This window comes from Prosopis cineraria, unplaced genomic scaffold, assembly GCF_029017545.1.
Source record: "Prosopis cineraria cultivar Desert tree isolate PC_DT_omini unplaced genomic scaffold, ASM2901754v1 PC12, whole genome shotgun sequence".
Taxonomy (NCBI): domain Eukaryota; kingdom Viridiplantae; phylum Streptophyta; class Magnoliopsida; order Fabales; family Fabaceae; genus Prosopis; species Prosopis cineraria.
Genome location: NW_026555343.1, coordinates 29,501,589 through 29,517,708, shown reverse-complemented (window position 1 = coordinate 29,517,708; position 16,120 = coordinate 29,501,589). Strand labels below are relative to the sequence as shown.

At 31.8% G+C, this 16,120-nt stretch overlaps 1 protein-coding gene and 1 pseudogene across 1 annotated transcript; one reads left to right on the top strand and one right to left on the bottom strand.

Annotated features, from left to right (window-relative positions):
• Window positions 1–956: 956 nt before the first annotated feature.
• On the top strand, window positions 957–3,619 carry LOC129289226 (geraniol 8-hydroxylase-like; annotated as a pseudogene).
• A 7,845-nt stretch (window positions 3,620–11,464) lies between these two features.
• LOC129287847 (cytochrome P450 76T24-like) lies at window positions 11,465–14,178 on the bottom strand. Its single transcript, XM_054924095.1, has 2 exons — window positions 13,225–14,178; window positions 11,465–12,446 (listed from the first exon to the last, which is right to left on the bottom strand). The coding sequence occupies exons 1-2, from the start codon at window positions 14,116–14,118 to the stop codon at window positions 11,832–11,834; spliced, it is 1,509 nt and encodes a 502-aa protein (XP_054780070.1). The 5' UTR covers window positions 14,119–14,178; the 3' UTR covers window positions 11,465–11,831.
• Window positions 14,179–16,120: the final 1,942 nt, after the last annotated feature.

Below are 16,120 nucleotides of genomic sequence, written 5' to 3'. Positions count from 1 at the left end.
GACTTTTTGTTGAACATGCGTGGGCATCGTCTTGTACATAGTAGATGTAATGTCATATATGATTTATTCCATTGCTTCGAGGGTTCGCGCAAGTTCTAAATTCAAATCAAACAAAAAGTAGAATAGTATTTTTGCTTTGAAAAAATATTACAATTGAGGTCTCAAGGCCTATAGAGTAATTTTAGATTGATTTAGGCCCTAAGTATAATAAATTTTGTTTTTAGGGCCCTTAATGCCATTCCCCCAAGATAAAAATAGAAAGGGGCTCCTTGACAGGTCCACATCACTATACGCTCTGATGAATCTCGTTAAGCAGAAGGAGAACCGCGAACCAGCAATTTTTATAATTTAATTAAAAAGACTAATATATATATATATATATATATATATATATATGCGCGCTATCAGTGAAAAGTTAATACTAACACTATATATTATTGTTTTTATTGAAATATGCAAATTCAGAGCGTGCGCGGAGGATGCAGGGGGACTCTTTGTTTTGGAGGGGGATTACTTTGGACACCATATTATGAGGCTTGAGGGGTTTGGGGAGCCAAGAACTAACGTAGGTCTACTCCTGTCCTGAAATCTCGAGTTTAAATCCTAAAATATGTAATCATATTAAATTAAATAAATGTATAAAAGGTATTGTTAAGGTACATGTAAGGATGCAGGATGATGGAATCAAAAAAGAAATATACACATGCATTATATATAAAATAAAAAATTAGTAATATAAATATTTTAATTTTTAAATTAAATTGAATTTAAGCAATTGAGAGTGGTGGGCATGAAGTTAGCCGAGATCGCGTAAGGGCCAACCCTTAATTAATGACAACCACACACACTTTGCTCAATGTCACCCCACGTTGAAAACCTGAAAGCCGTGACTCCACCATTGTTACGTTATATATAAGTGAGCTTAGACATGGGTAAGCTACAAGCGCAATTAAGCCATGGACCTCCCAACAATCCTCTCACTATATTCCTCTCCATTGCCATTCCTTTGTATCATCATCATCATCTTCTTCTTCTTCTTCTTCTTCTTCCTACACAACCGAAGCAATAAACATTCTGGCAAGCTCCCACCTGGGCCTTCACCTTATCCTATCATTGGAAACATCTTGGAGCTTGGCACCAAACCTCATCAGTCACTTGCAAATCTCTCCAAAATTTATGGACCTCTCATGACTCTAAGGCTTGGAAGCATAACCACCATAGTCATTTCTTCCCCAGATGTTGCAAAAGAAGCATTACAGAAAAATGACTTAATCTTTTCAGGCCGTAAAATCCCTCACACTATTCAAGCACTCGACCATGACAAGCTTTCTGTGGTCTTCATCAACCCATCTTCACTTTAATGGAAGATTCTTAGGAGAGTCTGTATCACAAAGATATTTTCCCCTCTGCAACTTGATTCTACCCAGAATTTGCGATCCAAAAAGCTGCAAGATCTGTTGGAGCATGTGAATGAATGTTGCAGCAAAGGTGAAGCTTTGGATATTGGCGAAGCCACCTTTGCAGCAACACTTAATTCTCTTTCAAACACTCTTTTTTCCATTGACCTGGTTGGTTTTTCTTCGGGTCCATTATCTCGCGAGTTTAAAGACCTTATATTTGGTATTTTAGACGAAACTGGAAGCTCTAATGTTTCAGACTTCTTCCCTTTTGTTCGTCTACTTGACCTGCAACGTAAGCGCTCGAGAATGGACGGTTATTTCAAGAAGATTTGTAAGTTTATTGATGGCATTATTGAAGAACGAATACAACAAAGAGCTTCCAAGGTTTATGGTGATGTTCTGGACTCATTTCTTGATCTCATGGAGGAAGAGAATTCTCAGCTGAGGCGTTGCGATGTCTTGCATTTATTGGTGGTCAGTATCTTTTCTATTCTCGCAACTAAAATAAGAACGACGATATAGGTTATTAAAAAAAAATGAAACACATATAATGGTATATTCCCTCTTGTTCAAAATATAACTATTTTCCTTTCAGTTACTCTTAATCCAAAAAAATAAATAACTTAGTATTTATGAAAAAATTATTTTATCTCTTATATTTATTTACATAAATTTTTATATGTGAATTTATGACCTTCTTCTCACTCATCATAAATTGAAATTAAGGATAAAAAAAGAAAATAATATATATTTTTATGAGAATAAAAATTTTATTAGTATGTAAATTACTATTAAAAGTTGCTTATATTTTATATTACAAGGAGTAGTTCCTTCCTTTTCAAATGGAATCCACCACTATTATGGACCGTACGTTTTGTGGGAAAGATGATAATAACCACCACGTGATTTTATTGGCTCTTCAATTGGGCATGGGGAGAAAAAGATACTCATGTTAAGTTGCCTTAACTATATATATATATAATTAAGGTTGGTCTTTGATTAGTTCAGGTCAAGTCAATATCGATTTTCTCCACTTGGAAGGCTCAACTCAGGAAAACAATAATTGACGAATCATTTAATCGATGGTTGATATTTATATTTTCCTTGTTTTCTGCAAGGGCTAATATATTAATAGGAAAATGATAAAAAAAATACCTCTGAAAATGCAAAAATGATAATTAGATACAACGAAATATGTGATAATTATTTTTAATTCTTTGAGACTTGTATGTCTGTTATTTTTAATGTAAAAAGACTTTTTTACCCTTCTGAAAAAATTGCACATAGCCACTTGTAATTTGCTATTCCATTCTAGTTATTTTTCTCAGAAAAATAGTCTTTTTTTTTTTAAGAAAGTAGTAACTTATTTTTAGTTATTATTTATTTTAAATTTTCAAATAAGGACAAATATGTCATTGCACAAAAAGGATAAAAATATCTGGCAAGTCCCTAGAGACCAGAAAATAGTTATCATATTTTGTGGTACTTATTAATTACCATTTGCTTATTTCAAGGATATTTTTCTCCCATTTTCCCTTATTAATTAATTTTTATGATTTTTTATCACCTCCAGAAGTAAATATATAAATATCTTTTAATAATTTTGTTATAGGATTTGTTTGTTGCTCGAGCAGACACAACATCGAGTACAGTGGAATGGGCAATGACAGAGTTATTGAAAAACCCAGAAAAGCTAAGAAAAGTTAAACAAGAGCTTCAAGAAGTGATAGGCAAAAACGTGAAACTTGAAGAATCACACATATCAAAGTTACCCTTCCAAAGAGCAGTAGTGAAGGAGACTCTTCGCTTGCACCCACCAGCTCCATTTTTAGTACCTCGAATGACCCTCGATAATGCTCAGATTTGTGGCTTCACAGTGCCCAAAAACACACAGTAATAGTTAACACTTGGGCTATAGGAAGAGATTCAAGTGTTTGTGTGATTCAAACTTGTTTACTCCTGAAAGGTTTTTGGAGAGTAATATTGATTTCAAAGGTCGTGACTTTGAGCTAATTCCTTTTGGAGCAGGCAGAAGAATGTGCCCAGGGTTGCCATTGGCTTTCAGAGCAGTTCATTTGATGTTAGCCATGCTTCTCCAAAATCATGATTGGAAGCTTCCAGATGGGCTCCAACCAAATGAATTAGATATGGATGAGAAATTTGGGTTGACCTTGAGGAAGATTCAGCCTCTTAGAGCCATTCCAACCAAAGCTTAATCTATTTATCTTGTTTTCATCATTTATCCTTAAATGTATGCTATCTTTAGTTTCAAAAAGAAAAAGGGTCTTAGTTATGCATTGTATGGGGCTTAAGTAGCAAGTTTGTATTGTTCATGATATATGAATGAATAATGTGTAACATCCCGAAATTTTAAGACTCGGATTTATAAAGATAAAATAAAATATCTATAATTAAATTAAAATTTAGAATAATTCGATAGAGGTTCAGAGTTTGAATTTTACTGAGCAAAATTTTAGTTTTATTTATTTTTAACTATGAAAAAAATTACCAAAGTTGACCCGGGCTTTTGTGCAATAATAAAAAATGTTGGGCCATTTCTTGTAATTTTCTCCAAACTTTTAGATCAGCTTTTATAAGAGGAAAAACAGACCAGAAACGCAGAAAAGAAAACAAGGAAAGAAAGGAAACACGTGAGAGAGAGAGAGAGAGAGAGGAAGAAGAAAGGAGAAAGATAGGGAGTTAGGCTCGGATCTAGGAGTCTTTGCGACCGTTGCGAGCTCGGCTACACGATAGGTAAACTCCCTACTTCAATCCTCTTCTCTTTCTCTTGATTTTCTTCAATTTTTGGAAGAGGAGATTTTTGGATTTTGATCCCAAAGGCTTTATTCTTGTAAGCTTTTGTTTCTTTGGATCCTAGGGAGCATGTTTTGAGTTTCTATATAGTGATCTAATGTTTTGAGTGGATAATTGGATGAAAAGAGGTGTTTTGGGCAAAAATTAAACCCTGAGAAATTGGGTTTTTGCTCTTCAATGGTTTAAGCTTATTGATTTAGTTATAATTTTGCTATTTGAGCCCAATAAGATTTAAATTAAGGTTTGGTTTTCATTATAAGGGCTAATGGTGAAAGTTGGTGACACTAAGTGAAGGTTTTTTAATTGATAAAAAATTATATAAATTGGAAATTAGCCTAATGATGGCTAATAAATGGTTTTGGTAGTTAAGTGATACTATGTGAATGGTTGGTTTAATATATGGACTATTGGGATGGATTATGGCTCATAGACCCAAGTTGTGTGGTATGAGTTATAGTCTTCATTAATGCTATTTGTCATGATAAGTGATGTGGATCACTTATATGTTGTAGAAAATTGTTGGTGGAACTTATTGAGAAGTAAGGAACAAGCCGAGCCCTATTTTGTACAAGGGGAACCCTTTTGGTACTAAAGGGTTGAAGTAATAAGGGAAATTTATATTTTCTATTACTCTGTTTTAGCTATTTTTAAATAAATATTACTAGCTATCATGCATTACATGTTTTAAAAGATTAAATGTGCTTTATAAGGGGTTATGGGGTACTACTTTGATTATAGATTGTTTAATAACAATGTTTTTATGGAAACGAGATTTATAAATGTTATACTACTTTAGAGTGTTGAATGGTCAATACTCAGGAAAGATAGACAAGAGTAAAAGGCATGATCTTGGTGGGGTTCACCAATGAGAAGGTGTGGATTTTTGATATTTTATGGCACACTGTCAGTACTCAGTGTTGTCTTACGTATTGTGGGCTCAGTGCACTAAAGTGGTTAGTGTATTGAGTGTTCAACACCTCTCAGTGGGGGAGGGAGTCCGACATATGAAGTGTGAGGGTTAGTGCCTAGGCCAAGGTAGCCCTCACATGAAAAGTAAGTTGGGCTGGCTCTGGGAGGGAGTTAGCTTCAACTGCTTAGGATTCACGTCGAAGGGGCATAGGAGGTTCGGTGGATTAGATCATGCCTTAGATTATGTTTTGTGCCTGTGGAGGTACAAGTAGGTATAAGGTTTACCTGCGAGTTAAAGAGTACCAGGGGGCATTCTGTTGGTCATGAAAGGCCATACTGGCCTAAGTCATGCATTCATGCATTTTAAATGGCTAAATTATATACTATGTTGAATTTATTATTCATTTATTTGATTATGGCTTACTTTGTAATAATCAATATAGATTTCACTGTTACTGAGACTGTGGTTGTCTCACCCCTTTCTTTTCAATATTCTAGGTCCAGGCGAAGGATCCAGTGGTGGACGGGGAAAGGAGCAAAGCTAGGGGTTTGCTTGTGATTTGTAAAGAACTGCAACCCCTTTCTTTTGAGCAAATATATTGTAATGTATTTAAGATTAGGGTGCCAGTAGGATATGATTATGTGTGTGTGTGTGTGTGAATATGTGTGGATTGTGTGCTTGTGTATGAATTTTTGTCTGTTTGCAGACTTGTGGCTAGGAAACTTGGTTATGGTGTGTGGTTTTGATGGACTTACTTAGTAGACCAAGTTTCTATTACAAGCAGATCTTTATTTTGATATATATGTGATTTTATAAGCAAATGCAAAGTGGTTGCATTGCAAATGGTGTGCTATGGGCAAACATACAGCTTGGATAGAGAGAGTGGGTACGTGGGTCCCACAAGGAGCTCTGAGCCAAGTGAAAATGTTTAGCATATGTATTTATATAAATACATGATATTTAGATTGATTTGTGACCACTCTTGTATGATTTGTACATTTTAGGGGTTTAGGGTCCATTTTGGGAAATGGCACCCGGGTGGTCAAATTTTGATGTATGAGGGTTTTCCATCATTTGAATGTTCTTTCAGGTGTTTTTAGTCTTATTTGACGTGTCCAAAGTGTTCCCACAGGTTTGTGACTATTAGGATGAGATTTGGACAATTTTGAAAATGGTTTTTACCAAAAAGCTGCACTTTTGCATTCGGCTGTCCAAATCTTAATCCGACCGTTGGATTTTCTAAAATTTGGATCACAAGTAAAACCTTTTACAAGTTTCGTGTGAGCTTTGAATCACATCGATCGGATATCGGATGGAGAAACGACGTACTTCAAAATTTGGTCTGGAGGTGTTGTCATGACAGCATTAAATTGCTGTCATGACAGCTACAGTGTTGATGTTGTAACCTGCATAAAATTCAATCCGTTCGTTGGATCTTTTCAAAATTTAGTATGCTAATAGTATTCTTTAAAAGTGACATGTGGGCTTTAGAATCACTCCGATCGGAGATCAGATGATGAAATGGTGCACTCCGAAAGTTGGTCCGGAAGTGCTTAGCTGTCATGACAGCAAAAATAATCAATTTTTTAACATGTCTAATTTTTAATCCGACCGTTGGATCTTTTTGAAATTTGGTATACTTATAGTACCCTTTGAATGTGACGTGTGAGCTTTAAAATTACTTTGATCGGAGGTCGAATGATGAAACAATGCCTCCCGGAAGTTAGGCCAGGAGGACTGTCATGACAGCAATTTAATGCTATCATGATAGCATTTTTTTTATTTTACTTTCGTCTAGCTTAGTTCCGCGCGCTATAGGTAGAACCTATAAATTTTTTTAAAGGCTTTAAATGTTTACTTTTCAATTATGTATTTGCTTAGTGATTTAAATGGTTTGTTTCCTAAGTTGGTTTTAGGATTAATTCCTTAACCACACTTAGTTTATTTGAATTGTGTGATTTTTGGATAACATTCGGGGCAAGTGTTACATAATGTACTTGTTGGCAAAAAATAAATAAATAAAAAGAATGATTAATTTACTCGCTATGGGTTTATTAGACATGCAACTAGTGTGAAAAACACATTCACCTATAATTTTTTTTAAAAAAGTTGATCTATTAATATTTAAGAGATTTTTTTAAATTATAGATAAATATTTATAAATAATAATATTAAAATTATTAATATTAAAATATTTAATATTTTTACAAAATTTTATTAAAAATATAATATTTTTAATTACTTATCAGCATTTTTAGCATTGATGATCCAATAATCACCTGTTATTCGGTCAAAGTGGTTAGTTAAAATAATATTTTTATATTTTATATAGGTAAAAAATAATATTAGTTTATTAAAATTTATTTGTAATTTAAAAAAATTAATCAGTATTAATTTTAGGCTAATTTTTTTATTATTCATAGGTATTATTCTATTAAAAGTAATCATTTCAAGGTCAAGTATTAAATATGAATATGAACATATCTTTCTAGTTTATTTGACAAAATGATATATATATATATATATATATATTAGATTTGGGCTTGAGCTTAAAAAGAAGTCTCATATAGTTTACCAGCTTATGCCTAGCTTTGAAGCCTTCCTTTCACGCTTAGGCCTACAGGGCTAAGCCATACGCTGACCTTCCTTGTGTCCACCTCCAATTCTGTCCCTTGGAACCATGTTATGGCTCCATACAGAGTAAGGGCCGCTTTAGGAAGACTGCAAGCAAGAATTGGTGATCTTCAAAAAATAATATTTTTTAAAAAATATATTAAATATAATAAATATTAATTAATTCTTTAAATTTTATATCATTTTATATTAAAATACGTTATATTTGAGTACATTACTATAATTAATTTTTATTAATTTTAATCAATAAACATCTCAAAATAGTATTTAAAGTATTGATTTTTATATTTTAAAGCTTAATTATTTTTTTAAAGAAGTTTTGATTTCTATACATCGTTTGAGACTTGAGTATCCTAAAAAATATATTTTATATTTTCATAAAATAAGATATTTAATTTTAAAATAAAAATAAATTAAAAATAATTCTAAAAATAAAATTTGGGCATGTAAGAATTCTTAGCTCTACTACTAGATAATAAAATAAATAGAAGAATATTTTTAGATAATGTTTTGGTAATCATCCATGCCAAACTTGATTAAACATTAAGAATAAATTAAAGTAAATACTTCTTAATATAAAAAGCTAAAGAAAAGACAATTAAAAAAATAGTATTTTATTCATATTTAAATTCTTTTGTTTTATATAATACAATGATGACTATTTTTTTATATTCTTACAACCAAAATGTACATATTACTCATAAGTTATTGAAAATTTTGAACTAACCGGGGTAATAATTTTTAATTAGTGATCTAACTGTGATTAAATTGCGAAACTTGATCATAATTTAATTAAAATATATAAAATATTTATACATGGCATGAGAGGAGAAATATTTAAACAATTAAGATATTAATTTATAAGTAAAAGAAACATTCACGAATAAATTACATATAATACAACAAAACAGTAATAGATTTACTTAAGTGCAAAGTTGATAAATTATTATTTTTTCTTTTATTCTTTTGAAGTCAAAATAATATCTTATGTTTAACAATATTATTTAAAAATTAAAATTTATTCAAAAATAGAGAAAAATATTTTTAAGAAGTTTCAGGTATTTAAGCCAACCCGAATAAGCCCGAAGCCCAAAGATGTTAAGACTGAGCTTGACCATATAGGTTTTTTTATATAAGATAGAATACTTTAAGTTTGATCTCATAACTTGATTCGAATTGAGCTCAGTTTAAATAAGCTTGGTCCAACCTAATTACCAACTCTAATGAAAAGACTCAAAAACCCACTCCACACAGTTTTATATATATGTGTGTGTGTATATATATATATATATCATTGTCGTCTTCCTCCCTCTCCTCACCGTCGTCTCCCTCTCCAGTCATTACCATCATCTTCCTCCCCCTCTCCAATCATCACCGTCGGCTCCCCCCCCCTTCAGTCCTTACCATCAGCGTCCTTTCTCATTTCAGATTTGAGAAGATGAGATCTGAGAATGGTGTGAGAGGGCGGCAGCGCGGCGTGGAGTGTGGCGGCAAAGCAGGGAGCTTCTCTAGCAGACTGGCGGCGTCGAGTTGGGCTTGTGAGTGGGACCTCATCGGAATCCTCTTCGCTCGTGTTCTTCACCATTGTGTGTGTTTGCTGCTTCATTGTCGTGGCTTCAAGCTTCGTCTTCGAAGAAGGGTGCTGGAAGGACGAGATGTCAGGAACTCAACAATTTGTCTAGTCAACTTTCTTGATTGGCTAAAACATTCTCCACCTTGACCAGAGTTGGTTTTGTTGCCCAACCACTAATAGTTACGACAAGACTACTAAACTCAGGCATGTCGGCCAGGAACTGTGATCCATCTCATTGTCTTCTTAGTAATTTTATTTTCTGGATCTAATTTTGAAACTCGTCACATAACACTTTTACTTTACTAAAATACTAGCATTACAACATATATCTAATTGTTGTGAGACTGCCATCAACTCATTTTCTAGTCTTTTGAAGCTTCATAGTGTTTGTTCATGTAAAGAGTGTTGTGAGTGTGTCCCAAGCTTCTTTTTCCATCTTCACATCTTGCATATATTGAAAAAGATTGCTTTCATGAGGACTTGGCTTCCCTTCTCCACTCCTCCACCCCTTCACTTTATGATTGTCAAATTCTCGATTTGATTTTCTAAGTTTTTTATTTTTACATTTTTAATTTAATTATAAAATTATGTCAACTCATTTATAAACTCAAACTAAATGTAAACTCAATCAAATTTGCAAGTTAACTCTCTAAATTTATTATTTTTATATTTTTAACTTGTAAAATCGTGTCAATTTACTCATAAACTCAAACTAGATGTTAACTTTATTAAATTTGCTAAACTCATTAATTTTTTATTGAGTTAAGCGAGTTAAGTATATATTGGGTAAAACTTGATTCATAGAAATGGTAAGACATAGTTCAAAGAAAAATAAAAGTTAAAAAGCTAAAAATTAATTAATATTAATTAAAAAGAAATTAACAAAAATAAGTTACCCTATTTTAAAATTTCTATGTTGAGTATGATAATATATCCATATAGATGGACTTACTTTCAATAATTTATATTTAAAATATATTTAAATCAAATTATGCTTATATTTTATATTTTAATTATTTAATCATATACTTTTAATGATTATTTATTAAAAAAGGCAAACTTTACAAATTTATGATCTAAGTTTAGAATTTGAGTTTGTATCTTTATCACAATTCTACTTAAATTCATGAGTTTGATAATGTTACTCCACTCTAATTGAAAAGGATTTGGATTGTCCAAATCAAGGTTTAATATAAAAATTTTTATTTATTAAAATAAAAATTTATAAAATTTATAAAAAATTTAATAAATATAATCATTAGTCAGAATAGTTCATATTTAATATAGATGATCCGAATTTATAAAAGTTATAAAAAATTTTGATTTTAAATCTTCATTGTCCATAAGATATTTAGATAGTCAATTTACAAAAATTTAAAAAATTATAAAAATATTTAATATTTAATTTAAACTATCTAGATTGGTGATCAAATTAATTGAAATTTTTATTTTCAATTAATTGATCTTTTTATAAAAAAATATTTTTAAATAATTTTTATCATTTTTTATTTTAATAAATATAAAAAATTAAACATTAAATCTAGATTATTCAGATTAAATCTACACGGTCCAAATTTTCACTATCCTTAGTTCCCCCGAGTTGAGGGAATCCGACTCCTTTTCAATAGTCACTAACAAGATGTGTGTCGCTTTCCGAGCCTTCACCTTCCATTTGCCAAGTTCTTCAAGATATTTTAGTTATGTGGTATTAGCACCAACAATAATATCCCAAAAATCTTGCCCAGGCAAATAAACCGAATACAAGTAGATTAGGTTTTGTAATTATCATGATTTAATTTATCAATATATGTGGCCATCAATGCAATCTCTACCAATGCGTCTTGGAAATGCTCAGCTCTTCACCGAGTAAGTCTAGTTTCCGATCTTGGCCCAAAAAAAAAACAAAAACAAAAACAGTCTAGTTTCTGATCAAATGATTTCATACTTCCAAACCCCATATTAGTAGAACCTTGAGGTAATTTATTTCAACAGCTCAACGTCAAAACACTCGATCAATAACAACCATTTCCAAGCAACTTAACTGCTCGTTGAAAGCCTAACTTTAATACCGCTTGTTGAGATTTGAGTGGAAGAGCCTTGGAATGGTTAAAACTTGGACAAGGGAAAAGGGACTTTAGCAAAATATAATGTTTATTATGAACTCAGCAATATTTTACACATACTCATTTGACTCAACACACTCTTACATTCTCTCACCGTTGCACATGCTCACTTTTATTAATCTCTGACAGCAAACACTAACACATACACACTCACATTGACACGTCGGCAATAACATTTATCCAGCGGGTTCTTGAAATTTTTATTCCTTAACTGCCATTGTTTTTTTTTTTTTTTTCGGGGTAAGATGCCATTGTATTGTTTTTGTCAAGGGATAGAAGTATCTAGATGAAAAAATCTGCACTCCAAAGTAATATCTGGAATATTGGCGTTGAAAAATCTGGAAGAGAAAGATGAGTGAGAGAGTTCATATTCAATTCTATGAAATAACTTCAGTTGGAATAGCTCTAAGTGGTTGAACCCTTTTTAATGTAAGCCCAAATTTCTCCTCCATGTCTATTTCATGAGGATGGAGATCATCTGCAAGCTTCCAATTATACTTGAGGATGAGCGAAGCTAACATTAAGTGAACTAATCTGAAGGCTAATGGCAATCCAGGACAGATTCTTCTTCCTGCTCCGAAAGGAATCAGTTCAAAATCATGACCTTTAAAATCAATTTCACTCTCCAAGAACCTCTCAGGCATGAACTGATTTGGATTACACCATATGGTCGAGTCTCTTCCCATAGCCCATATGTTTATGAGAATTTGTGCATTTTTGGGCACTGTAAAGCCACAAATGTCTGCATCTTCTAATGCCTTGTGAGGTACTAACAAAGGAGCTGGTGGGTGCAAGCGAAGAGTTTCCTTTATTACTGCCCTTAAAAATGGCAACTTTGAGACATTTGATTCTTCCATTTTAATATCTTCTTCACCAATGGCTTGTTGAAGCTCTTTTTTGAGTTTTTCCAATTTTTGTGGGTTACTTAATAGTTCAGCCATCGCCCATTCCACTGTACTTGATGTTGTATCGGCCCCAGCAACCAATAAATCCTACAGACGCGATAGCAACATGATCAATATTGTAATACACACACTTCAAAAATAATAATAATAATTAGTTTTTTCCGTCGGTGGATACTGATGAGATGCGCAAATCGTTTCACGTGGTATAACAAATCTCAGCACTTTAAAATAATAATTATTTCACAATTTCTTCGGTGAACCATTTCTCTTTAATTTTTATCTCTTTTAAATAATTTCTAAAAGTGAGGATATTTACAAGTTTCATATTTTATTAGATTTTAGAACAATTTAATCCCTAAACTATATATAGATCCTTGAGCTTTTGGGATTTAAATTCGTTTGTGGTACAATGTTCCTTCTTAATTTTTAAAAATGGTGTAATCTAGCTCTACTTTTGATAAAAGTTAACTTTAAAGATTAGTTAATTAGAAAAATTATAGAAAATGACCAAAAAAATTACATAAAAGAATCCAAAAAATTGTAGAAAATAATTGAGAAATTTTTTTGTCCTTTTCTATAATTTTTTAGGTTTGTTTCTGTCATTTTCTGGTTTGTTGGTGAAATTAACCAGAAACTTGAGGAAAAGATATTATATCTGTAACTTTTGTTAAGCAACCATCAGCATTTTCAAAAGCTTGAGGGAAAGATATTAAAGAAATGAGTTTAATTTGAGGTCAAATTACCATTTAATTCTATTAATTATGTGCATACAATTAGTTTTCTATATATTTTATATGCCAAAGAAAATCTGGGACGGTTGAGAATATGTGGACATGACAGAATAGAGAAATCTAGAGACACTTACCCCAAACAAATGCACGATATCCAAACGGCCCACTTGAGGTTTGTCTTCTTCCTTGTGACTAAGCAATGAACCTAATACATCTGTGAAAGATTCCATTTTCGAGGCTCTAACCAGTTCCATTCTTTCTCCAACAATATCATCGAGCATCTTGAACAACTTTCCAGCATAATTGTCCATTCTCGAGCGTGCACCTTGTGGATCAAGTACTCGAAGAACAGGGAAAAAATCAGCAATATTAGGTTTCCCTGCTTCTTCCATTATACCCCATACATGATCTCTGAATTCTCGAGACGAACCAGACGCGTAACCAGCGAGGTCAATGGAGAAAAGTGTGCTAGATATAGAGTTCAGTACCGTCGTAAAGGCTAGTTCACCGATGTCCAAACCTTCACCTTTTCTGCAACATTCATTCGCGTACTCTAACATTTCCTGCAACTTCCTTAAACGCAAATTCTGGGTGGAATCAAGCTGGGAAGACGAGAATATTTTGGTGACGCAGACTCTCTTAAGAGTCTTCCAATGAACTGAAGGATCCAAAAACACGACAGAGAGTTTGTGGTGGTCAAATGTTTGAAGTGTGTGAAGGACTGTTCGACCTGAGAAAGTTGAGTCGTGTTTATGAAGTGCTTCTTTGGCCATGGTTGGAGAGGAAATAACTATGGTGGTTATAGAACCTAGTTTGACAGTCATAAGAGAGCCGTAGGTTTTTGAGAGTTTAGAGAGTGATTGATGAGGATTTTTACCGATTTCCAAGATGTTTCCGATGATCGGAAAAGGAGGAGGACCTGGGGGGAGCTTGGAAGATTTTGGGTTTTGCTTTTGATGGAAGAAGATGAGAATCCAAAGGCATGAGAGTAGAAAGGTAAGTACGAGAAAAGGGGTTGAGGAGTCCATGGCGGAAATAGTTTTCGCCAAAAGTGGAATCGGACCCTAGATTTATACATACATGGACACAAAATCATAGGAATTAGGAAGGAACAATATTTGATAATCCAAAGGCACAACTTCCCTGTTAAAATATTTACCAAAAAAATGATTGGTTCTTATAATTTTTTTGTATTTTATTATTAATAATCCATATACTTTGTTTTGTTTCTCTAGGCATAGTTTTTTTTATATGCAACGTTAATCTTTCTATTTTATACTAATAATATTAAATTATCTAATGTATAACTAAGAGTGTTAACTTGAATGTTAAAATAAGAAATAGAAATATAGGGAAATCACAAAATACATAATAACAAAGATCAATTGAAAGAAACTGAAAATATGCCTAACTACGTGAAGACAAAATAAATTCAAACATTAACATTAAACAAAGAATAACAACCAATGGCTTCAAAATTAGAAGAAAAAAAATTAAACAAAGTATCTTGGTATGGTGAGTGAAATAAAAGCAAAAGCGAAACGACGACTTCGAAATATGTAAAAACAAGTGAAATAAAACCTAACCCTTGCTTGACTTCTAGTGAAATGATGTTGGTTACACATAAGATACTTTAACACTTAGTACTATAGGGGTGTGGAATAATGAAAAAAAAAAAGTATAGAAACCAATAACAAAACATGATAAAATTATAGGGACCAACAATTACATTCTCCCTAATATTTATTATTCAGAAATTTGGTATTTTGTTTCTTTTTGTTAAAAAATTGTCATATTATATTATACAATTAAAAACGCTAATCACTTAGTTTTTCATCCCTAAGTTCAAATAACTTTGTCAAATGAATATAATTTTTTAATATATAAAAAATTCCTAATTCATAATGTTAATAGACAATGTATTTAATTTTCTTAGGGTATGCTTGAAAATATGTAAAAATTTACTGGAAAAGTTTTGGAAGTCTAGCATCTATTAGATTAAATTAAGCAATTATGGATTCACTAAAAAAATTAAGCAATTGGAAGTGATTCACGTTCGGATCTTGCCAAATGAAACTTCCGTCCGTTATATAAATAATATAATTAGTGTGGATGTTCATACCTCTATTTTAACATTACATTCTATATTGAATGGCATTATATCCCATAACTCCCAAATAGAAGGGTTTCAACCATTTATTTTATATAACCTCTAATTATACAATTGTATTGTTTAATTCTTTTCTTTATGTATTTATAATTCTCAGAGTTAACCTTTAATATTATGGTCCTATAAATAGAGGTGATTCATACACATTTATAATAACTTGAATGAATAAAAAATAACTCCTCTTTTAATCTCCAATTCTCTCTTTGTCTTCTTCATCTCTATTTTTCTAATATTCTTTTGTCCCATTCATTTTTCCTATATTTTATTATTTTCATAGCATGTTGTCAGCACAAAACTCTACCAAATTATTCCATGATGACATAAACCCAAAATATTTCTTATTTATACTGGTTGATTTTTTGTTTGCCTCATGGAGATAGTACTCGTAGTTTGTCGAAATGGCATGGTAAAGTTTTTCCATTTTTATTTAGAAAAAACTATGACCTTGACATTGCAATTTCAAACAAATTATTTAGGTACCATATTGATTCATGGGTAACTGAGTATTCTTATTCATCATATAAAGGTATGGGAATATTCTTGTGATCTTTGTTTTATAATATTATTATATTTTCACGCTTTTACTATCCTTTTATTTCATGATTTATTATCAAGAATTTATTTTAATCTATAATATATGATTATCATTTTGACATAAATTGCGTGTTATTCTATGAAGCATGATATTATAAATCCATCACCAAATTTAGATTTAGTAATGGACCATTTGTTACTAATTTCTATCATAAATATAGTGTCACTAATTTAGTGACTAAAATAAAGCCATCACTAATGCAAAGATGAAAAATATCTATCATCAATGAATAAACTTCCATAACTAATTTATAAATATGTGAAGC